At 38.1% G+C, this 25,098-nt stretch overlaps 1 protein-coding gene across 3 annotated transcripts; it reads right to left on the reverse strand.

Annotated features, from left to right (window-relative positions):
* On the reverse strand, positions 1-24,828 carry KATNBL1 (katanin regulatory subunit B1 like 1). 3 transcript variants are annotated; one of them, XM_064424173.1, is made up of 10 exons: positions 24,678-24,828; positions 16,660-16,787; positions 15,851-15,891; positions 15,203-15,482; positions 13,761-13,879; positions 13,523-13,573; positions 13,348-13,437; positions 12,704-12,793; positions 12,260-12,353; positions 1-2,098 (listed from the first exon to the last, which is right to left on the reverse strand). In XM_064424173.1, exons 2-10 carry the CDS (start codon positions 16,771-16,773, stop codon positions 2,033-2,035), a joined length of 945 nt encoding a protein of 314 aa, XP_064280243.1. In that variant the 5' UTR covers positions 16,774-16,787; positions 24,678-24,828; the 3' UTR covers positions 1-2,032. The 3 variants fall into 3 exon arrangements, with proteins under 3 accessions (XP_064280243.1, XP_064280245.1, XP_064280246.1); XM_064424175.1 differs by lacking the exon at positions 1-2,098 and adding an exon at positions 6,364-10,816; XM_064424176.1 differs by lacking the exon at positions 1-2,098 and adding an exon at positions 10,861-11,406.
* Positions 24,829-25,098: the final 270 nt, after the last annotated feature.

The following is a 25,098-nucleotide window of genomic DNA, read 5'->3' on the forward strand; positions in this document are numbered from 1 at the left end:
AAAAAGTATAACAATGCAAGTGGAATTGGAGTAGCAATTTCTGATTATAAACATTTTCTTTGGCATATTAAAAATGTTAACAAAAGCTATTACAGTATGTACTATTAAAAAATCTGGACTCAAACTAAATATGAAAAGTAGTAAAACCTGTGAGCTCATGATATTTGACAAAGCAAAAGGAACAAAGCTGGGTCTTAAACTCCTTTTCTCATTTACAGAGAAAATGACAGTGGCTCTGAATTGAAGTCAGTCTTCCACAGTACCTGTTGAAACCTTTTAATTTTAAACAAAATCTGTTCATTTTGAGAAGCTGAGAACTGTAACTCTCCTTGGTTTTAAGTCCATTTGTACACACCTTTTCTGTACAAAGCTGGCATTTGAGATACATAACCCTACACGCACACAGCTGATACCTAAACAAGTTTACCAAGTTGCTATTTCTTTGAAATTCAACACTTAGAAGAATAACTGTTGGTAACTTTTTCCTACTGTCTTCTTTCAATGCATTGATCTGTAATTCTCCTGTAACTCTTTTCAAGCTATTGTTGAAATAAGCAACTTTTGTTCTTCTGTCCTTTAATCTTTGTCTTGTTTATCTGAACGAAATAATTTGGAGGTTCATTACACCTCCATTACACTTTCAGTAAGCTAAATATGAATCTTGTTTTTATCTTTAAAATGCATTCCTGTTTGTGTGGGTTTTTATGCTGAATCAGACTGTGCAAGTAAAGGCATGCCTTAATGAACCTGAGTTTGTACATGACAGAAAACTGCTCAAATGTCCCACTGTGGGGAACTGCACACATTATCTATCATTAATCAATGGCAAACAAGCTAATTTTCTATGCGTTGTTACATTGCTATTCAGTGTGCTAAACAGTTTCATTAAGGCTACATGATTAACAGCTTTGTAATAAGTAGTAGTTCCTGTTTGACTCAAATGTATCTATGTCAGCCTCAGACTAGAGGTAAGAGTCCTATGGGAGTACAGTGGTTCCATCTGTATTATATTAATACCTATTTTTTAAACTTTAATAACTTAGCCTGATGCAGGATTTGCCAATTCTCAAATAAGCCCTGTGGGGTTAAATGAAATAATTTTTAGATTTATAATACTAGCATTATCATAAAAAGTCTTTCCAATTGCAGCATGAAGTTTTGTACTTGCCATATGCTTCATGGGTTTGGAAGCCTATGTCTCCTTTCTCCATTTTCTGAGCTAAATAAAAATGGCTCATTTTTTCTATTTCTCATAAATTTTTGGAAGAAAATAACAGCATAAGTGACCTTGCAATGCCTTTTCTTTCCTCTAGTTACTTGTTTTCATTATTTATAAATGTACTGTAAATATATTTGACAGCAGGCTCCTCTGGGAAGATCTGTATTATGGCTGGTAAAATCCAGGGCTCACTGGAAGTTGTAGCTTTGCCACAGATAGAAGAAGTCCTGAATTTAACTTTGTACTTTGCTTTTAGATTCTTATTTTAGGCAAATAAAGTAACTATGATCCACTGAAAGACTGTTACAGGATTTAATTTACAACTTTTCCTGTCTCCTGCAAGCCTGAAGAATTCAGCAAAGCATCTTACAACTGGTTCATTCCAGCTGACAGAGACTCTGCTGTCTAGTTTAGAATTACTTCTTGCAAGTGCAGAGACATGTTTTTAGATACTGACATGTCCAGATATTAGGAGGAGGAAAAATTCAAGTAATTGCCAGGACTGCTTTGTTTTCATGCAGAAGTTGTAGGGACAGGTGGGTGGGACAGAGAAGGGAAGAAACAGTGCATAAACTCTTCACAAAAATATACATTGCACTGAGGTCCCAGGTAATACTTGTATAGAAAAGAAACAATATAAATCAAACCCACCACTCTGCTCATTTCTGAAAGTGATAATGTTATTTTATGTGATTTTCCTTTGTCCATGAGATAGTGCGATGCTCAATGAAAAAGCAGCTGGACCTCTTAAAGGCTGCAGTGCAGCTACCTGGAAGAGGAGCATTCTTCAGCAAGGCCACAGAGAGCTTGAGCTCAGGTGAACCACCAGCAAGTCCCACTGCAGGCTTTTACACAGCCCAGTATCTGGCTGGACAGTCTCTGTGGCAGACAAAACATAGGGAGATTAGAAACTCTGAGCTTGTGCATTTAAAATTAGAAGATTCTCCTTGCATGCAAAGCACACAGTCACGTCTTAACCTCGAACAGGCACATACGAGAAAGAAAACTAAGTTCTCTTATAACTGAATTATTGACACAACTTTAGACGAGAGCTTGGAACATCTTCTAAGGGCAGTTCAGCTAGGAAAGAATCCTACAAAGGGTTCACCAAAAGGGTCTCTTAGCAGAGATGATGCTGGGTCTGAAGCTCACAAAGCAGATCAGGGAGCAGTGCTGCAGCTGCCCCACACAGAGCCACAGCTCTGCAGAGCTGACTGCTGGCACTGCCATGAGGAGAAGCAGCCATACATATGAGACTGTAGCTGTGACTAAGGCTGGGTTCAACCCATCCTTAAATCAGTAATTGCTGCTTATCTTCCTTTTATTTCACTACCAGATGTGGGAACAAAAGGCAGGGCTTGCTAGAGTCTTCTGACTGAAATTAGTTCTTCCTCTCACTTGAGTCTCTCAGTGCTGAGACCATAAAACTCAAATATGTTGCTGCAAAGCCAGCACAAATGATATTTTCATCAAAAACTGTACTGCTCCTAAACACAGTGAAGATATTATTTTGGACTATTAAAATCAGTTCAAGTTCTGAATCCATTTCCTAGCCAAAAGACAACCTCATATAAATGCCTGGAAAATGAGACAATTATGCTAAACCAGAAACACATGGACAGCATTATCTTGGAGACATACCTTAGGGCTAATGGGTAGAAACTACTCTATAAGGTAGGAAAAATATCTTAGTAAGAGAAAATATCTTATATGTGAGTAAATACCACAAAGGAACCACAGATAAATCAATTTTGTCAGAAAAAAAGTATTAATGAGGATACTAAGATCTATAAATTAATGATTTCTCAATACAGAAGCCTATTACAATCAAGATTTAGATTTGGTGAGTTTACAAAGGAAGAGAGGTCTTACAGTTCCTTTCACATAAGCAGAATCCTTGGTATCAGAACTGTTTCAACCAGACTAAACTTGAAGGAATCAACAGAGGCTAAATGCTCATTTTCCAGAGCTCAGAGAACTATCAAGTAAGAAAGCAGCATCAGAAGTGTGTATGCCAAATCTTGCATATGAACACAAACAGAAATGCTGAAATACGCCTCACTAGTCCCGAAGGTAAAAGTTGAAGTTAGCAAGCTGCCAGTTGTGAAGGAAAGCTCCAAGGGCGTTCTCCTCTTATTTACAGCCCTTCAGAGTAAGGTGGCTGAGGTCACAAACCAAATATTCACTTAGAAATTAAACTAAATCACAGTGCACTAACCCTAAAAATCCCAAAGAATTTGTAATGTCAGAGACTCTTTGCTCAGAAAGGCATTTTAATGGAAAATGGAGGGCAGCATTTGTTGTCATTTGGCTGCAGCACTACTTTATGCTAGAGACAAGTGAATTCTAATTTTTTTTGTTTGGGTTGAGTTTTGAATTGCTGTTTGTGGTTTAGTGGTTTTTGTTGGGTCTGTCCACCCCCCCTTTCTGGATTTTTAGCTTCAGTAGCACCCTTCTCTCTTCATGTTTAAAAAACATTTATACACAAACAAACCCTTTTAATACAACAGCTTCATCTTCAATATCATAGTGGCCTCCACAGTTGCTGTGTGTAGGGCTCAAGCCTAACCCTCTGAGTTTTCACAGTTCAATGGCATTAAGTTGTTTTGTAGTGAGAACCTGGAAGACCTGAGGGACAAGACATCACTTGGGAAACTAGGTGTGCCAAATATGAAGGCATTTTATTCTCACTTGGATAAGTGACAAGGATGTGAAGCTGGAAATTCAGCCAAGGAGATGTGCCCCAACATGTCAGAGGGGTGGAAAAGCAGCAACGGTGAGGAAAGATGACTGCTCTGTGAGCATCAGGTCTCCAGCCCTCCTTTGTGAAGTGCCTTACTGCTGTGGATTAGGCACACAGGAATGGAAAGACTCAGTTATCATCATGCCCCAATCTCCCAACAATCACACGCACTCTTTTGAGGTAATGGGGATTTTTGTACTGTATCTTAAACACTCCTCCTTCCCCAGTTTTATGCAATTCACTACACTGACACCCAGGACAGCACACATTGGCCAGTCCTGATTAGAGTGTGCCTGTGTTCAAGCCCTCCACCCCCTGTAATAATTACTGATGCCACCACTCACGGATAGTATTTTTAGTACTCTTGCAGTACTACGCCATCATCCAACTAACAGATTTAGAAAACTTCCTGCCTGCTCTCTTTATCCAAAAACACCTGAACTGTAACATCTTAAAAAAAAAAAGAAAAAAAGGCAAAAGGCTCTAAGAAAATTGATGTGAAGAGACAGCTGCTCTGGCGGGCAGGGTTCACTTTACAACCAGCTACTCTGCTTATTCTTATGCTAATGCTGGCTGCTGGCAGAGAATTATTCCACAATTAACACTCCCATCGATCACCACTCATTTTGGCTGATTAGAAAGCCAAGCTTTTCAGACTTACCAAAACACAAGGCTAAGAACAAAACTTGCCACTGATTTCTTTAGTCCTGCTTCGCTTTACTGCTTCACTAGTAACAGCCTAAACCTTACAATGTTGAAAATCCAGGTTTTATCACTACTTGTACCATAATGGTTAACTGCATTTCTGTATATTTACTGTTTCCTGCAGGTGGAACACGAGGTGTTCCATCCAGAACATCCAGGTGTTACACCCAGAAATTAACTAATGCAGCAAGGTTGTTTTTTTCTTCCTGTTCATTCAAACTTGTTATTTTAATAACTAAAATTTTAAGCAAATATACATAAATGCTTACGCCTTTAAGCTTCAAGACAAAGTACTATTAGCAGACATAGAAAGTATTAAGAGATTCCTGCTCTCCAAACCAAACACAGAACAAATAGCTCCTTTCCGCATTCATTGTAGCAATTTCATCAGAATGGACAGAGCAGTTTTAGCTTCTTAGAGCCAAGAGCTATTAAGACTTCAAGTCCCCAATAATCCATCATTCCACTTTTATCTAGACTAAGTAGATAACAGGACAGCTGATACACATGAGAAAAGACAACTTGATAGTAATGAAATGTGCAGTCGTAACAGCTGCCTGTATTTGTGCAATTCCCCCATTTAGAACCAAACATGCCATAGATTTCTTGTATGTGGAAACCCTCCTAAAAATTATTTAACTCTTTAAGAAGTTTGTCTCATGCAGAAGAGATGTAATCAAAGCCTGTTATCACAAAAGACAAAAAGATCAGCTGTTTTTCTGAAGGTGGAATACCTACTGCACTAAGTCTTTAAATCCACAGAATATCTGAAATGAGTAGAAGTGGCAACTACAGGATTCAAACATAATTTGGGCTTTTTGAAAGTGAAGTTCAACAGATTCAATTTGACATCATAAATTACAAGAGCTATTTTAAACTGTCTACAGGTAACTTTAAAGTATGATACTACGGTGCATATATATTTCAACACTTACACCTGTAAGAGCAGGCAGGTTTGGAATGTAACTTTATCTTGATATTTAGATTTGGGTTAATTGTTTCACAATATACATAGTGCTTATGTAAAAAAGAAAGTATCAAGAATACAATTACAGTATCAGTAACGTCCACTAGTTCTGTTTATTTCAAGCCTATACATACAGAAAACAGCCTCCTTCCCAAATCCACAGGAAACTGTCATTCACAGAACGATGTGAAAAGAAGTCAGACGCATGTTTGTAAAAGCATTCTATCACATTTTGGCATCTATCACTTTCCAAAGAAAATACAAATGGTTCTAAGCACTTAAATGAAAGAATAAGGGGAGAATAAAAAGGTGGGAAAGATAAATGTGGTGTCCTTGTGTTTTGTTACAACAAAGAACAGATGTCTGAGACCCCAACATTCAGCTGCCCATTTACCCTATAGCATTCAAAGTAATGACTGCCTGAATTGAAGCAGTGATCCCTATGAATCACAACCACTACGGAACACATTCAAGCTGAAAACAGCAGATCTCATTTTTACAGCAATGATCAGCAGCCACAATCTACATAAAGAGATATACTACAAAACCCCTGTCAGAAACAAAAATATTTGAGGTTTGCAATAGTTGAAGACTAGGTGGATATTTCCATTTTATCCCTTTAAGGGACAGTGCTACACCTCCTGCCTCCCTCATGGCAGGTCAGCATCTGAGTCCAGCTTAGTACTCAATGCAAAAAAAAACAAGAAAAGAAACAATACTGCAGCTACATTTATTTAGAATGAAAGCACTTTATTTTTTTCCAACCAAGTTCAAAATCAAACTTAGAGCTGTGAGTGCACACTTAAATTCGTAGGTATTAACAAAATTTGTGTGGAAAAGTTTTAAAGATGGAAATTCTTCACAGTTGCTTCAAACTGAACCATGTTAAATAGCTAGCCCTGTGTTTTGCTAGAATTCTCATCTTCCCCTCCTCACTTCTGACAAGAAACACTCTTAGTATATTTAAAGTAGATGAGCAATAAACAACATCATTAAGTCATAAAGAATGTATGTGGAAAGGGGGAGAAAAATAGTTGCATTTAGTCTCATTCCGAGACATAAACAAGTTATTTAACTCTTAGAATAAACATTAATTGTTTAAAGAAGGATAACATAAAGCACTAATAACACAAGCATGCTCAATCTATTTTCACTGTGAATCTTTATCTGTAGCCTACAATGATTACTGTGTGTAGGATGGCAGACTGAAGGCAAAAATTAGACAACACTGTCTGGCTTTTACCAAGGCTATTAAAAACTGCTTCATTTTCTTCCTTCACTAATGCAACATCAGCTCAATATGAAGTTCTCAAAAGAGTTGACTGCTTTCATGAACTTCAGCATTTGCATTGTGCAAAGCTGGAATAACTTCACACCAGTACCATAATTTGCATGGTTTTGTATTCTGAAACAGTTGACTAGTTTCACTTTGCACTAGAAAACTAGGCACAAAAATAGCTTCAAATCTCCACATTAAGACAGACATTCAGTCTTCTGCAGAACTGGAAGATCTGGCAAGATGAACTGGCAAAAGCAACCACTTGCTAGTCTAAAATGTAAGTGTCACATAAGATACTTTTAAGTTTCCACACTAAGAACGTCCACTCTTTCAAGAAAAAAAAAACCCAAAAAAAATCACAATTAACACTGTAGCATCAATCTTCAAAATCTTTAACTCTTCAATGCTAAATGCATGAAGACGTTTAACTCCAAATTTGCCTACTTCAGATGCCAGAACATGAAAATACAGCCTACTTTATAATGCAGTGGGGCTGATGTCACTCAGCATAGGGCATGTATACTTTGCCCTTTCCTACTCTCCCATCCCTCCTGCACCTCAAGTGTTAAAACTGCAGACTCTGATAAAGCAATCTACAGGAGGGGAAAACAATTATTTATATCTCACTACAGAGGGTAAGCTCTTGAAGGGCTGCTGCTATTTTTTTTTTTAATGCCAGCAACAATCTGCAAGCACTATTAAGGAGTGTGGAACTGCAGTACCTGTGTGGTCCAAGAGTAGAGGACTCTTTCCTGAGAAATAGGCATAGCTCCTTCAAAACAGAGACATACATAATCATTAAGACATGCTAACTTCTTCATACCCAGCTAACTAATGGCATAGCTTTTTCCACATCCACTCTTCAGCAAGCTATCAGCAATACCTCAACTTGGCCACTTCCATTTACAAAATACTGGACTTTTTTTTTTCAGCCCTGCAGAAAGAGACAATTTGCCAGAAGGATTCTTTAATTGCAGTTTAGGGGATGGGCAAATCCTGGGTCACACTTAAAAGTACTCCTTCAGTAAAACAGCCTCAAGTACTTTCAAGGAACCTAGGCAAAAGACAGTGTTTTTCAAAGACATCAGTTTCATATCAAGTGATATAACATAAAGAAAAGCTTTGTGAAGGCATCCTTCATCCTCAAGTACATACGTGCTTCTGCATCACAAGAACACACAGGAAAAGGATTACTTATGTCTGGATCTTCTGACACATCCTAGAAACAGCAGTTTTAGAAAGTATCACAAAGATTATTATTTATGCATGGGATAACTCATAGACTTAATTCTTAGATTCACTGAGACAACTATATGAATCTAGCGGTTACACAGCTGTTAAGACATTTAACTCATGCCAACTTCGACCAGATATTATACATGTACATTCTGTAACAGTAAAACTGATTCCTAGCCATCTGAGAACTAAAAATACAAGAAGCTGAGCCTGAATATTAATTCATTGAAACTATTCGCACTAAGAACATGATGGAAAAAATAATTTCATAATACAGACACCTGAACCCTGTTCTTACAGTCTAGTAGCTGCCTGAAAACAGTAAAAAATTCGTTTTAAATAAGGCACAGATACTAATGACAATGTTTAATACTGTATTATTGATGCTGTCAAAATACAACTTTTGGCAGTTAAAAAGAATGCATTATTAGGTATTCCTCAGTAATGATCCTCAAATCAATCTTACCTCACCTGTAAAACAAAAGCACTGTCCACAGTTAGGATTTGATAACTCTGTGGCCACATACAGAATTCATTATAAACCCGTGTATCTAAATCTACATTCAAGCTAGATTTTTAAATACTACAGTATCCCTTTAATCAATTACAACTATACTTTCTTATATTATCAGAAATAAATGGCCATGAGTTACTTTGTCTATTTAAAAAAAAACCAAAAACTGAGTTTCCATAAACAGTATTGTCCTTGAGGAATAATCTTAAGAGTTTCAGCAACTACCACCCAAATGACAAAACTAGACTTTGTTACTTTTACATTTAAGTGTTCAGTGGGACAGTAAAGTGATACAAGAATGTTGTCATACTATAGTTCCTTTAGATTTCTAACTGATAGTAAGAGCATTTGAAAAGTCCTATCTCAAAACTTTTTGAACATGAAATATCTCCAATGATACATAACAATTCTAGAAAAAAGACTGGCTATGTGTATGTCTCCAAATTGTCCCACGAAGTTTGCAGTTTTGTGATGCCCCAGAAACTCTTTGTAACTGACTGCCCTAGGAAATGCAAAACCTTTGGTGGTTTACAGAACAGTCAAACAACTAAGCACCAAGTTCTCATGACAGATTTCTAGTTGGCCTTCAGAAGTCAGCAACAATGATACATAAACCAAATACAATACTAAGCAACAGGAGGCCTGAAGTTGACCACTACAGGAGTTTAGTTTAATCTGTAAAGCAAAAACCTTTTGCGGCTATCAAAAGACTTTTCTCCTGCATGTCAATAAAAGTGCACATGCTTAATGCTAGGTATGAAAACAACCCTTGCAAGTACTTATTTTTAAAGAAGTAGTCTATTTGGTCATATATGCTGTGCATGTATACTTTTAAGTGAAAAGCTGGCACTTTGTAAGTTTTAGTTGAAAAAGCATGCTTCCTAATCACAAAATTAAAAAAGGCAACAGCAAGCCTAAGATTAAGACTCCCTCAGAGCTATTAAGATATAGTTTTTAAATTAAAGTAGAACAGCATTATCAATATGACAGTAAAAGTTTATAGCTGTATTCTCAATGCTGTTGTTGGTATGACTGCCACCATTGATGAGGTTAGAACTTGACCAATTTTGCAAAAGTTCTTTGTCAGTTTCTTACAGGAGGTAGTATAAAAAGGGTGTGATTTGAATAACATGGCCTCATCTGGCTGTAAACATTTCAAACAAGAGACATAAATATCTATGATAAAAAGTACTGCGGAAGAGATTATTCTAGAAATTGATTTTTTTGAACGTGAAAAGAAAAAACAGTAGATATATTTAATATATTTACTTATTTGCATGTAGTTTGAATAATACAGAACAAGATTACTGTGTTAGAAATCCACATACAATATAAAAACATTTGTTAGACATAAATTCACCATTCTGCTGACATTTGCAATAACTGTTTACCCAAGCTTAAGTTCAGGTATTTATAATATTTTTCATACATTAATCTTTGTATATGTGCAATGTTTCATTAACTACACAATGTGAAACCCTGATTTTTGTAGTTTTCCATCACAATCTGAACATAATAGCTATTTGTATCTTAACACATTGGCTTTTTGAAACACTAGTAATTAAGGCATCTTTGCTGTATAGTTTCTCCATAGTGCAAACAAAAACTGTCTTTAATAATTTGATTAAAACATAGAAGTAACTGAATATCCCAAAGTTTTTTGTATTTTTTTTATGTTATTGGAAGATAGTTGTGCATTTTGGAGTTCTCTTGTGAAAGAGACATTTAAAAGCTCTTAATGCTGATTGTTTTTGTTGGTTCCTTATAGCTGGTTCTGCGGTCTTGTCTTCATGACAGTATAGTTCATCTTCTTTTATGCGATGATGTTGTAAGGTACAGTAGCATTTAAAGGAATACCTAGTAACTGAACGAATCCCAAATGCAGCAAAGGCATACAGTTTTCATAGTGCACTTTCACCTCACTGAAGTAAAAGTTGCTCCTACTAGACATTTTTCCACTTCAATGTGAAGTAGATTGTTAGGGTTTTGTTAGTGGTTTCATTAAACAGCTTGACAGTTCAGTTCTCTTCTGCCAGTATTTCTCAAAAGGCTTTCAGCACATATTCAGGGATACTTTAGGGGACTGTTTCACCACATAAGCACACTGTTCCCCCATCATGTCAGTGTAGCTGCAATAAATAAGAATTTACATCCTAGAAGGAAAAAAAGGAGAAAGTGTTTGTCACATTACTTATAGCTCTGACATCAAATCTATGTCTGAAGCAGGGCAACCTCAGGACCACAGCACAAGAACAATTATATTTTCCCAAATTTCAGAACCAGTTATCTTCATGATTACTTTCAATTAATGTTTTCAATGACATTTCTTTAAGTACTAAAAAGCCTGCCAGAAGAGTAGGATTAGTTTTCAAAGCTATCAGTTTCATCTGTTATTCCTCTGCTCCCTGCATGAGCAGGAAAGGTCATCATCATATGATCATGTAATTAAAACATGTTATGTATGACATTCCTTCACCCAACCCCTCCAACATTCTCGTACTACTTTTGCTCTGACTTGCTCTGGTGACTTTGGTCAGAGAACAAATGAACATGAAAGGAACCTGAACTCTAGAGAAACAAACTGACATTACCTATAGCAGCTATTCTGATCCAGCAAAAGAACTAGGCAGTCTACATGCTCTCATAGCTCTACCACGTTGGGAGTTAGAACTCAGTTTTTCTGCATCCCTGTTGACTGAAATGCTGCAAGAATTTTGTAATTATCCTTGTAGGGGCATCAAAACTGAAGTCCCAGGCGCACAGCAGTCCCAGAAAAAAAGGAAAGAGTTTACTTGTTTGACACAAAGTAATCAATTCTGTAGGCACAGAATTATAGTTTCACCAAAACTCCTTAAGATAGAAGTAAAAGATGCAATTTTTAAGCTCCTTTCAAGTTCACTCAAATCCTGCACACAACCAACTGTCTGCTGAAACTCCTTTCTCACTGTCCACCTTCATCAGGTCCCTCCACCTGGAGACGTTTCTGTCTAGTATAACTTTTGGTGCCCAATCTCAGAAAGCCATGTTTATAGAAATGAGCACAAACAGCAAAACATGGATCTACCAGACAGCTTCATTATGTTACTGATACCACAACCCACAAGAAGAGATTCATCTCAGCTAGACAGGCTCTTCTGCTCAGCACAAACATACCATTTTCTAAGCATTAGGTCAGCAATAAGCTTTAGAATTTAGTATGTTGTCACTTGCCCCTGTCACCTGATGTGCAAATACCAATGACATTCCTGGGCTAAGATTCTCCATTATACTTACAACAATGGGGACAAGAGATCTAAGAGAAAACATCTGTCTACCTACTCAACTGAACCCTTTTTCACATCCATTTTAAGGCTCATTACTATTAGCTACTTTGTTATTAAGGAGATGCTTAAGGGTAATTACCATTTTAATTCACAGAACTATTATAGGGAAACAACTCCAGATTTCTGTAAAAACCATGCAATATACTTGAGCATTAGCAGTAACTAAAGTGTTTCTGTCCAACCACAGTTTAGCTTAAGTAAAACAGGAGGAATACCATAAGTGATACACCATGTTTATTACTGAACACAACCATAACTGGGACCAGAACTTACCTTAGCTATATTGCCAGTATATCCTGGAACCAGAGTAAGATGATTCTCCTGCTCCCACAAAACACTTAGATGTTGTTTTAAAATATGAATGTTTCTGAAAGAGAATGAACATCACTTTACAATATAGGTAGTACATTTCAGTAGTCTTTTACTAAAATTAATTATTAATACTGCATATAGACTTAGCCTATACAATAGATATTGCCATAAGATCTGAAAAATTTTTATACACTTCTACAGCATTGGTATAATCCTTGATATGACTACATCCTACATGTATTAAAACAGTAGCAATAAAGAGAAAAACAGCATCAGTAACTTAAAGCTTAAAAGTATTTTAAGCATAGTCAACTTCAAAATTTTAAGTTTGCCTTTTGTGCTTCTACTGATCAAAATTACAAGACTACAGAAACACATTTCAATATTTCCCAAGACTATACTCACCCATCTTCTGCCTTTTCTGTATGTGCTGATAGTTCTGACCACCATCTTTTAATGACAGCCTGAAGCCAGTTTAGACCCACTATCACGTATCTGTAACAACACATTTGACACATTATGCATTCCCTCCTTCCCGCAGATTAGCTACAGCCAGATAAATAAAGCTTGAGATAACTTTGTAAGCAATTTAGAAAGCAACACATTTTCTATTCTGGAAGAAACAAAATTTAGACAAATTGGTAAATTTAAATACTTGCTTACACTTGCAATTTCTAAGTGGTAGCCTGAAGCTCTTGTTGAAAAAGTAGAAGAAAACTCTGCCTTGATTACATGTGATAAAGCATACTAAAACCTTAGTGCTATTCTCTTTTACTGTTTAGGATAAATAAACCTGCATAAGGGCAAAGCCAGTTCTCTCCCCCAAGTCCCTAACATTGCAGAAAAGAATTTCTGCACTGTTGCTTTGTTAAAGGATAAAGGTTCAGATGAAAGCTTCCAATCCAGAGTTTTCTCATTTCCTGAGAAAGACAGAGCTGGGAGAAGGGGCAGAGTGAACAAAAGTCAGAGGATTAAAAACCACTGATTTCCAGGGCTCTGCATAGCCAGGAAGTAATAACACTTCAAAAACATCCCAAGCTGATACTTACTCTTCGTATTTGCTTTTAAGCAGAGATTTCACTAAAGGTAAAAGATCTACACAGCAGCCAACTGAAACATATGGTTTTTCTTCCTGTAAACTTAAAAACAAGATGTTTCAGAAGTGCTTGAACTTCATTGTGGTTATAAGCAGGTTCAAACCCCCCCACTTTTTTCTGTTTGTACCTGTTCGTAAGCACAGGAAGGCAGTCTACTACTACTCCAAGATCCTGTATCCTAGAAACATTAAGAATAAAATCAGAAGTGTTACTTGTAGATCCTACTACTAGTAGTAGAGGTATATGCTTCCTCTATGATTTTAAAAGTGTAACTAAGTCACAACACTTACAGAACTGCTAAAAATACTGTGGCATATTTGAGATTGCTGTCATTTTAAGGATATAAAAGAAGAGACTTGTTTTACCTCACTAAGTAGGCTACCAGTTCACTTATACTCCTCCTTCTCCAAAAGGTTAAAGCTACATTCAGTCTCAGATTCCTGCTGAAAAGAACTTGAGCCATAGTTTCATGGTCCTGAGAAACCTGGATGTTTTTAAAAATATAAGAAGTTGCCACAAGTTAAGTAGCCAGCAATAAAACATTAAGCTACTCATATATAATCTTGTATATTCTACCTGTATGTTGATGAGAGTGATTTAGAAATTTATCTAAGAATAGACTTAAACACATAGATTTCCCTTGGAGTCACGAAAATATTTACCACCTAAGACAGGTATAAAATAATTAAAATGAGCATTTATGAGCATCAACCTACAATTCTCACCAATTCCAAGAACTTTTTACTTAGATGACTATTAATTTTGACACAATTTAGACACAAGTAATTACATGCATTATTCCAAATTCCAACAGAAAAGGTTCATTTCTGAAAAAGCTTGCTCTCTGAATGAAGTTCAGGCATTTTAATTAATTAGACCTTGGATTGGAATGAACACTGCAGGGCCACACACATCTCTCAAACCAGTTAAATAGTCATTTGTGACCAGAGGCCAGTGATCTGCTCCTTAGCTTCTCAGAAAATGAATCTTTCCATTTTCATTTTTTTACCCATCTTTCTGCAGCCTCTTTATTGCAACTATTCTGCTCTTTTCTTGAAACTATCAAATGCAAAGTGCTGCAGACTTGCACCTTCAGGGCTTCTCCTTATGAGAGCCCACATTTACAGCACTGTGACAAGATGCTATGGTGATAGTTTCTGATGTTATCTTCCCTGCCATGCCTCACCTTAAACGCATGCAAGCCCCAAGGAGTAACAAAAATCTATTGTGACAGAAATGCAAACTTCAACATTAAGGTCCTTAAATGGCCTTCCTTGTCACAAAATCCCCTTAATTTCAATATCTGACCTTTTAGACAGTTTCAGAAGCCCTACAAGCATCCATTAGGCTTCCTCAACCAACCCTAACAAGAAATAAAGCTCATACAAACACTTAAGTTAGTTTCACATAAAGTTGGTACTGCTATTGAGAATTGTCCTAATCTACCTCACCAGTTTATTCTCACTGATATACTAACATTTTTACACTTTTATAAACACACATGTGGACATGTGTCCTGCCAGTTCATGAAACCTAAGCAGGTCAAAACAACGCTCTCCTTTGGTGCTGGTATGATTTTAACTCGGTCAAGTCTGGCAGATCTGAGCTTCTGACCTGACACAAATATGAAGAAAAGTGGCAGGACTATTACTATTGACAACTGCATCACCATAAATGGACAGACTGTAAATCACACGACCTGATATCTGCAGAATTGAAGGAAATTAATCTAAAGAAAGAAAACTTTCACAACTAATTACTACGAACACTTCTTTTTTAAACTGGAGTTTCTTCCAACTCTACCCACCTCTGAAAAAAATGCACTGTATTTGGATGAGGGGCCTTCTGTTTGAGACGAGCCAGAGTCACTAGAATTCAGCAAGTGTGTCCGACTGTTGTGGAGTTTTGCTGGCAGATTCCCTGCACAAGCCAGTTCATTTTCTTTATTTGCCATGTCACGGCCCCTAGATTTAGGGCACAGCTTCTTTCTGTAACAAGGCTTTGGAGTATAACAATGAACTTTCCTTTTACAATATACCACTTTGAAAAGAGAGAGGGGACTGGTCACCGTTTTTCCAACTGTTACTCTGCAATAATAAAGCACTATTTTAGTGAAGGGTGATCCAAACCAAATCAATTGCATTACTAAGTTTATACATATATGTATAATTATGAATTTAGCTTTCGGGTCATTGAAACCATTTTCCCCCCAATACATACATATCTTAATGACACTTGGGTTCTTAAAAGTCATGCCACCAATATTCTTCTCTCTTTTTATTAATGCAGAGACTCGTTATTATAGAAGAAAACATAAGAACCAAGAATTGTCATTAAAATCAAGACCCATCACCTGTTTGTGTTTGCTTTGGTGTTATAATCAATTTCAACTGTGACTTTCTCCCCACCTCTGTCACACTTTAAGCTCAGATACCACACAGCACAACCTTCCTACCTGTTTGTGTATGAAGCCAGCTGTTTTGGAGATTTCTTACCCTGGGAGAAAGCAAATAGAGAAAAAAAGCTGTATTATTACACAGGGTCAAACACTCCCATCTATACTACTTAGCATTAATGGTAGCATTTAGATTGTGCACATCAGCAAGATATTATGATCTTTTTTTGGTAACACTGGTCATAAAATGTTAGTTTTAATACAAAATTTCAGTAAACAGAGGATACTGACATCTTCACCACTGTTGGAAGAGGTCTTACAGTAAGTTTGCCTCTCCAGTGCTTCCTCTGCACTCCACTGTCTTACTCTTCAGCCAGTAACACACGTAAGAGGTTATGAAAACTATTTTTGAGTAGCAAGAACCCAGTGAAAATCGACGTGCTAGATGAAGCTGTGTAATTATACGGCAGATCTATTTCTATGAATGGCTTTCACCTACTCCACCTCTCACTTGTGCCATGTAGCTCTCGTGGCAAGAAAGAATTTTTCATGACAGAATTGAAACATTTTTGGCTAGACTGCAAAAAAGCAAACCTGGGTAAGACTGCAACAATCAGTACCTACTGCTCATATGGGCGATACAATGCACTGATCTGTGCAGCTGCTGTCTGTATCTATCACAACACACATTTTTCATAATATAAATGCTATATAAACAATTTAAAGTTCTGTTGCACATCTAAATATCAACTGTTTAGTAGTGCTGTGCTTCTAGATTTAGACTGCTCAGAACTATAAAATAGTTTAAATCTTTACTTCACTTTTCTCAGAGGACATAAAAAACCCAACAAACAACATAAACAGCTTACCTCCTTCATGATCTTTTTAGTGGAAGAAGAGATTCTTTTTCTGGGGAGATCAATGGGATGACCTTCAATAAGCAAGACTTTCTGTTTCTTAACATTGTGAGCTTCAGATGCCATAATCTCTCAAATACCTGCTCTCAAGGGAAAGATATTTAGTTGTATTTTCTAAAACATGCTGTCAGATTTCTGCAAATGCAGCTAGCAACACTAGAATTCAACTATTTGCAAGATTTTCCATCCTAGATATAACCCAAGACATCATTATCCTTTAGAACATGTTAGCTGGAGGCCTTATTATTAACATGGTGAGAATTTCAAAATCCCTATTTACCTTTCAAGAAAGAGGAAACAAAACCTAAATAACCCCCAGAAACCAGGCAGAGATTTTGTTTTCACACCAGTTTCTACACCAGCACTGAGGGGTGCCATACAAACAAGAATTCAAGTAAAGAATAGGGCAATTTATGAAACTCCTTCCTCACACTATGAATTCCATCTACCACCTAAAGAAAAATAATTGGTTTCACATGTGTTTCCAAGTGCAAAAGGCAGCTAAAAAACTGATTCTTGTTTTTGAGGAAGAAAGCAAGCTTCATCAAAATAACAAAGGTTTAAAAAAAGAGTGAAAGATCTTCCCCTTAGTTTATTGGAAAATGTACATTCCCCCTCCCATTTTTGTCAAAGCAGCTTTGGCCTTTTTTCATACTAAAATCCACAACTTTATTTTATGCCTAAAGTCCTTTGTCTTGAAATACGCAAGTATTTCTATAAGAATCAACACCAAGATTGAGACAGCTGTACATATGATTTTGCATGTTTTGTAACTGATCAGAAGATCCATTGCTTGAGACTAGGTTCAACTACTACATCATCATAGAGGCACTATTCCTGAAGTGTTTTATTTAGCAAAACATCCTACACTACTTTTAAAAAAGACAACCACTTGCTCCAATATTCCTGGTTTTTCCCCTAAAAGGTACAACTCTGGTCTCAACATGAGTGCCCCAGTATCTCCCTTCAACCTTTACCAGCAGCCCTATCCTTTTCACTCTATGTAGCAGATTTACTCCACATTAAGAACTTCAGCATTTAAAAGACTAAGACACTGAGCACTGAATAAGCCAGATGGGAAACAGCTTATTAGCCATGAAGATCCATGCAGTAGCTAAAGGCCACCAAATGAAACAAGCAGGTGGTAGACTCAAACAAGACAGATGTTATACTCAGGCACATTAAAATCCCTCTTGTAGAGTACAGTAGAAGAAAAAAAACTTGTTCAAATGTTCTGGTATTCTTTAGAATTGGATCAGTACTAAAGAACTTCACTTGAGATTTCTCTCTCAAAAATGGAGAGAAATTTGTCAGAATGCCTTACCCTGTAAGATGGGAACACAGAGCCCTCAGACTACAGCAAAAACTGTAAATGGCAGCATTATTTAGGGCAATATCTTTAACAGCTGGTGGCCAATATTTTTCCAGATGTCAGTCTGGCTTAAGATGGGTTCATTAACTTAATTTTTTCAAAGTATATAAAGTGATGAGGAGTGATCACTTTGTTAGCTCTCCACACAGGCCTGTAAATAAACTTCTCCCTGAAGTTTAGAAAAAACCTCACATAAACACCTTTCCCTCTGCTTATCACACTGGTTAAAACCATTATTTGGACTCAAAATGGGCTGCATATTAAAATTTGTACTTGGAGCACAACACAAAGGCATATGCTGAACAACTGGACTTTTGAAGAAAAATGAAACAATCCTAAAATCCAAACAAATACATCCTTTTATTCAGATCAGTGATGAAAAGGATTTGGAAAAAGTCTTGACTTTTTTTTTCAATCCACTGTTTGAGAATAATACTGAGGGGAAAGCAATAAACTAAAATATTAGGGGGGACAATATCCAACCACCAGAGTTAAACCCACAGCCACCTCATCAGATGCTAAAAAATCCCAAATCTTCATTGCTGAAAAATAATTTTTGTGACTACTCCCATAACACACTATCAGCTTACAATTCTTCATGCCTAACAGTGACTGTTCCTTATTTTTCCTTGTTTAACAAATTATCTCAATCTACCCTATCTTTCACACTAAGCAGTATACCAGAATCTGATCACCAAAATAAATGACAGCACTATATAACTAGAATACTTTTTGCTTAAAAGAAGTGTAAAATATTAGAAGGCTAGAAAGAAATGTCTTACCAAGGAAATTAGCATATCCAATTAAATTATCATACCCATTTTTAATACTGGGCTCTAAAGAGCATCTAACATCTCAAAATACCCGAACTGAAGCTATCTGAACAGGACAGAGAGGACTCCGGATGGAAGGAAGTTCCTTACAAAAGGCTGCATGTGTCCAGGAGAAAAATTAAGAGAATTTTACACTCTAACAAATCTGACATAAGACTATATCGTTCCCCAGCCTCCCAGTTGAAACAGAATGAAACAACAGAAGTATCAATTCTTTCCTTGAAAACTGTAAAATAAATTCAAAAGGTCAAAAGATTATCAGATATAAAGGAACATCTGATGAAGCAAAGTAAAATCCTTTTGTATTACTTCACTGTCCAACAGTTTAAAGAGGTTTCCATAGTTTAATCTGTTGAGGGTCTCAGATAATGCAGAAGTAGCAGCGAACATTTAAGCAGTAATAAAACAGTTGTGTTTTTAGCTCCCTTGGAGCTGACAAAGCACCTAAAGAAAACACATGTGGAAAACACAGTCAATATTTAAAGAGCCTCAAGGAAGATGCAGACTGACATCTCTGTTGCGCTAATTAGTAAACAACATAATCAAGAATAGACTTAGTGGACACAAACAAATAATATAATGGGAAAGATTCAGCCTGGCTGTCACTAAGGCAACACAGCCTGGAAAAGAGAAGGCTCCAGGGTGACCTCACTGTGGCCTCCCAGTACCTGAAGGGGCTACAGAGAGCTGGAGGGGAACTTTTTACCAGGGCATTTATGATAGCCCAAAGGGTAATAGCTTCAGACTGAAAGAGGGCAGGTTCAGCTTGGATATTAGAACTAAATTCTTTACTGAGAGGGTGGTAAGGTACTGGAACACATTTCATAGAGAAGCTGTTGATGCCTTGTCCCTGGAAGTGTTCAAGTCCAAGTTACATGGGGCTTTGAGCAATCTGGCCTAGTGGAAGATATCCCTTCCTTCCCATAGTAGGAAAATTGGAGCCAGAAAATCTTTAAGGCCAGTTCTGACAAAATTATTCTATAAATATGTGGCCTCCTGCTCTGCAGAATTAATAGAATTTATTAAGAGTATGGGGTAGTACAACATGGATAAAGGGCAACTAAATGATAGACTCTATCTGAGATTCCAAGTCCCTCACTTAAAATTTTGAGGAAACTAAGCAACCAACCAAAAAAAAAAGGGAAAGCTCTTGCATGCACAAGTATCTCAGGAACAGCCATAAACTGCCTAAGCAGTTTCCTACAGAAAATTACCTCCAGATCCCTAGGAAAAACCTGCATTGGTTTATGTTGTTCAATATGTTAATAAATTACCTCACAAAAGGGGAAGAAGACTGTTGACAATACAAAGCCATACCAGTGAAGACAAGGGCTAACTGAAGGACTGGAGAAGGACTGTGATGTACAATAAGCAGAAGCAATGCTTAGAGATCAATATAAAGCAAAGGTTCCTACTGGAATCACAGTCTCTGGGCTAGTAACTGCCACCCACAACAACATCTGGATATAGGACAGTTTACTTTAGATCTGCTGGACTCTTTAATGCTCCCTATGGATGAATAAATAGTTAGAAACATAAACAGAACACTATTGTGTTCTGTTTTTTAACAGAACTAATTTGTGCCTGTATCTCAAATACTGAGAGCAGGGTTAGTTAACTTTAAAAAAAAAAAAAACAAATCAACCCTAAAAAGTAAAAAAAAAATCCAACCCCTTCTGAGTAAAGTAAAAAACAGCTCAGACAAAGGCAAGCTAAAAATACATGGAATATCTTTCATATAATCAACAACTGATTAGATCAGTCTCTTTAGTCTGGGTTAGAGGCTAGTTATAGCCAATAGGGGAAATAAAACAAAGGCCTACAAAATGAATGGCTCAGAGAAGTTGCATAGAGATTGTGCTCTCTCCTGCCCAATAGAAAAATAAAGGGTCAAAAGAAAATAGCTGAAGATCAGATCAAAACCAACAAGGTTAAGCTGTGTGCAAATGATAATCAACCTGAACTTGCCACAGGATGTTATAGGTCCAAATGTTTTATACAGGTTTATACATCCAAATGTTTTATAGGGCAGACAGTGCAAATGCATTAAAAAATATACTGAAAGTGATTAAACTCAGGTGCACAACCCATGTAGTCCAAACAGAGGAGAACACAAGCAGAAGAATCTGGTATACACAAACCTAACAGTGCTATAATAAACTTAGTCAACATCCTAAGAAACCAGCTTTGAAAGGCTTAGTAACACCTAGGAAAATGCTGGCTGGCCAGCAATTAAAAAGATGAATGATACAGGATGAAAGGCACTTTACATGGCTCTTCACAACTTTGATTTCCTATTTGCAGTCAGATATCATCTAGGGATAGCTAATTAGACACTACAGCCCCCTGTAATTTAGGGATATACACAGAGGGTTCTTAAACTGGCATTAGATACTAATTTGTACAGTCGAACAATCTATACCTTAATGTCTTTAATTTCTGACTTTTCCCTTGTGATGAGCACAGCTAGTTGTATTTGATCAGACAATCTGGTATACAGTCTCATTGAGACCAATGCATTTCCCTCACTTTACAAACTTTTAAAATTAAACTAAGGATAGAATGCATGTCCCTTCAGCTCTGCCTTGGTCCACTGTACAATTTTACAAGTGAACAAGGTAGACTGCAAGTCTAAACAGAGATGTATGATTTCATTAGGATGACAGAATCCAATTCCACCAATTCTCCCTATATAGTTGGTGATTTCTGACAGCAGACAACAATCTTCCCCTCTCCCCCTTTTATTCTCTTCAATCTTCAGTAAGCAGAAGGACTAAAGCAATAGCAGCCATGTCTCCTGAGTAGAAGCTGGTTTGTCCCCACAGTCAACAGACAGCACCTGTGCAAAGTTTTCTTGATGGTTCTACTGGTATTTTCTATCTCCGATCTCTCCCAGATGCAATAAAACTCTTCAGGTGATACCAGAATTAGGCAAAGACAGTCAGCACTAACAGGCTTTCAAGTGCACATCCATGGAAGGCAAGTATTAACAACTCTGCCACTCCCTCCCATGTCCTAAGTTCTGGGCACGGCCCCCAGAGAGGGACAAACTCTTCTCGGCATGTTATGTAATCTACATGCATATTAACATAATATTGTTTTCTTACAGAACACAGGCTGGCATGCTCTGCATGGCAGCAAGGACAACGTAAAACAGTTAGATCTCTTAAGCCGTCAGCAATACTTTTTAAAACACACATTCTTCCATCCTACTCCTTGTCCAGATTCTTAATAGCTACTTTTTCCTGCAGTATCCACATGCACCAGCCATGGCAAATATTCCTGTGATTCTCCTCCACCCCGGAGTAACCCAACTGCAAGTTCAAGGATGACAATATTAAAGTCAGATGAAAAACCTAATTAATCATTATCCCAAGGAGGAGAGCACATGCTTTGAAAGAATTCCAAACAGGTATGCATCAGGGAAGCAGTAATGGTCAACTCATTTCACTGGCCATTATCAGATCCACAATGGTCACAAGAAACTTCCAAGAATGATTATCTCAAATTTACTTCCAAAATAATAATTTGCTTACAAAAATAAATTAGCACTATCTTATGATGTAGAAGTGACTTTGTAAGCTAGGCATAACTTCCTTTCATTTTAGCTCCAATAAATGTTACAAAATCCACACGTCTTTCTTTTAGAAGTTTTCCACATCCTTTGCATATGAAACAGTTTGGGTTTTTTCAAATTTCTTTTTTAGTAATTGACGTACTGATGGTTCACCAGCTGTTAAAATTGAGTTTTCTTAAAAAGAGGAAATGGAGTTCAAGATTTTAAGGAGTATGTTAACGCAAATTTTTTCTGCAACACTATAAAGAGTGTTATGTGCCAGCAGAACACAGTTTTTTAATGTGTGCTACGCTTGTCAGGCCATTTGCTCTGGTTTAAAGTTTCCTACGACGATAAAGACTACAGGAATTTCTCTAAATTTGCAGTAAATGAAAATACTATTTGAACAACTAGTTATGGTAAATTAGTTTATACCTAAGATTTAACCTCATTTTCCTCTTCTTCTTCTTTCTTCCTTATGAAATTCTTATGTGGCCAACTGTCAGTCATAATGAACCTCCAAAAATAATCACAAGTCACAGTTCATCCAAGTTTAGTGAGGATGAACCCAGGTGTACATTAGCTTCCCTCGGGGAGATAGCCCAGGAGTCTAATAACTGAACCGTATTTACATTTTCTACAAAAAAAAGTCAAACAAGAACTCAGTTTTCTGCTTCTGGAGGTACCATTTATGGTATGTTAAGCTGCCATAAAGTAAGAGCAGTTATCAGTGGTTAAGTCCTTTCTGAAGTCATCTTTCACTAAGAAAAGATACTGCTACCTGTTGATTTTCTCTAGGGACAGTAAGTTCAGAAAAGTTTTACAACTGAGAGGTGTTACAAAAGAAATAAATTTCCACAACACTGAACCTTCCACATTCATGTTTGACACAACCTTTTAAGAAACTATACATGAAATTAAATACAGCAATTTCTTTTACCATTTATTGCTCAACCCAAGGAGTTAAAAAAAACTGCAACAAGGATTTTGAATTCAAACCCAGAGACAGATATACTGGCAAGCTCCAAACTTGGTGGAGGCTAAGGAAGTACACTACATGCCCACCTGGCTGGACAGTCTGCGATTTCACAGAGCTTTTCATACTACCCGCTGTTACATTTCTGTTATTGACTGTAGTCTGTTTACAGCATTTAAAAAACCTTCTTCATTCATAGTCAAGCTTCTTACCCTAGGACCAACATATAGTAAAAGTAGGCAAGTGAATATATATATATACACACACACAGAGCCGTAAGAATACATGCATATCAGCATACTACCATTTACTTTGTAATATACAAACTACCTTAATATAATCATTTTTAATATAATGATATTCTGAGTTTTCAAGTTTAGGAATTCAAATATTTTCTAATTTTAGTTCAAGAATATGTTATTTCCAATCAGCAAGGCCAAAGAGGCACAAACCTGCCTTCTGTTATGCTTTAATTCTACTAAACGTGGGTAACTACATATTTTTAATTACTTCCCTGATTACAGCCAGAAAATAAGAGGAAGAAAAAAACAGGGGAACAGGAAAAGCAAAAAATGATGTTCCAAGAAAGATGGACGAAAGCTGCTTTTAAGCAAACGGGCTTAACCTTGCTCCAAATCAGAGCACGTTACAAAAACAGAAACAAAAGATTTCCAAGATCACCACCTCATCTCTCTCTCCTTAAAAGAGCTCCCTATTCAAAATGTCTTTATTTTAAATCTGCATGTCAAATCATCCAGCCCAACACTGAAAAAATAATTTGAAGCCTTTGGAACGAAGTAATTAATGCAGGATCTGATCTTCAAGCACTTAAGGTTCCCCCTCACCCCCCCTTCCTTCCCGCTGGAATCTGTCACACCCAAGAAATTAAATCCGTCAGCAGGCCTCACACCCAGCTTGTTGCCTCCCTTTCGGCAGCAGCAGAGCCTTCCCCGCTCTCCTGGCACGAATCCGCCACTGCACGCGCTCGCTCCGCGCTGAGGCTGCTGGCACCATTTTAGAGAGGAACCCGAGCGCCACGACTCGCTCTCCGGAGCGGGCAGCCAGCGCACACAGCAGCGCGGGGCGCCGGGCGAGGCCGCCGGCCGGGCGGCGGCACGGAGCGATCCGCGGCCCCCGCGCCCGGCGCGACGCGCGGAGCCGCGCCCAGTCCCGGCGGGGCAGAGCGCGGCCCCGCCGCGCTCCCCCGGCCGCGGGCAGCCCCGCGCCACTCACCCGCTGCTCATGTTCGGGGCCGGCCGGGCGGGAGGAGCGGCGGGAGCGCTACTGCCGGGGCCCGGCGCCCGGAGCCTGCGCCATTCAAACGCCGCCGCGGTGCACGCCGGGCCGCGCGCGCCGCGCCACGCCCCGCCGCGCGCGCCGCGCGGCACCGCCGCGCCCTCTGCCGGCCGCGGCACCGCCCCGCCTGCGTCACTGCGCGCACGCGCGGCCTCGGGGGCGGGGCTGGGCTGGGCAGGCGGGAGGGAGCCGGGAATGGCGGGTGGGAGCCGGGAATGGCGGGTGGTACCTGTGATGGAACAGCCGGGAATGCCGGGTGGTGCCTGTGATGGAGCAGCCGGGAATGCCGGGTGGTGCCTGTGATGGAGCAGCCGGGAATGGCGGGTGGTACCTGTGATGGAGCAGCCGGGAATGCCGG

The sequence above is a fragment of the Passer domesticus genome, chromosome 6, assembly GCF_036417665.1.
Source record: "Passer domesticus isolate bPasDom1 chromosome 6, bPasDom1.hap1, whole genome shotgun sequence".
NCBI classification, from domain to species: domain Eukaryota; kingdom Metazoa; phylum Chordata; class Aves; order Passeriformes; family Passeridae; genus Passer; species Passer domesticus.

Coding starts and splice junctions, on each gene's coding strand:
- KATNBL1 (XM_064424173.1), bottom strand. CDS start 16,773: ATGGCATCTGAAGCTCACAATGTTAAGAAACAGAAAGTCTTGCTTATT. Junction 15,483..15,850: donor CTGGCTTCATACACAAACAG/GTAGGAAGGTTG, acceptor TTATTATTGCAG/AGTAACAGTTGGAAAAACGG. Junction 13,880..15,202: donor ACAGTGCATTTTTTTCAGAG/GTGGGTAGAGTT, acceptor AAAAACATCCAG/GTTTCTCAGGACCATGAAAC.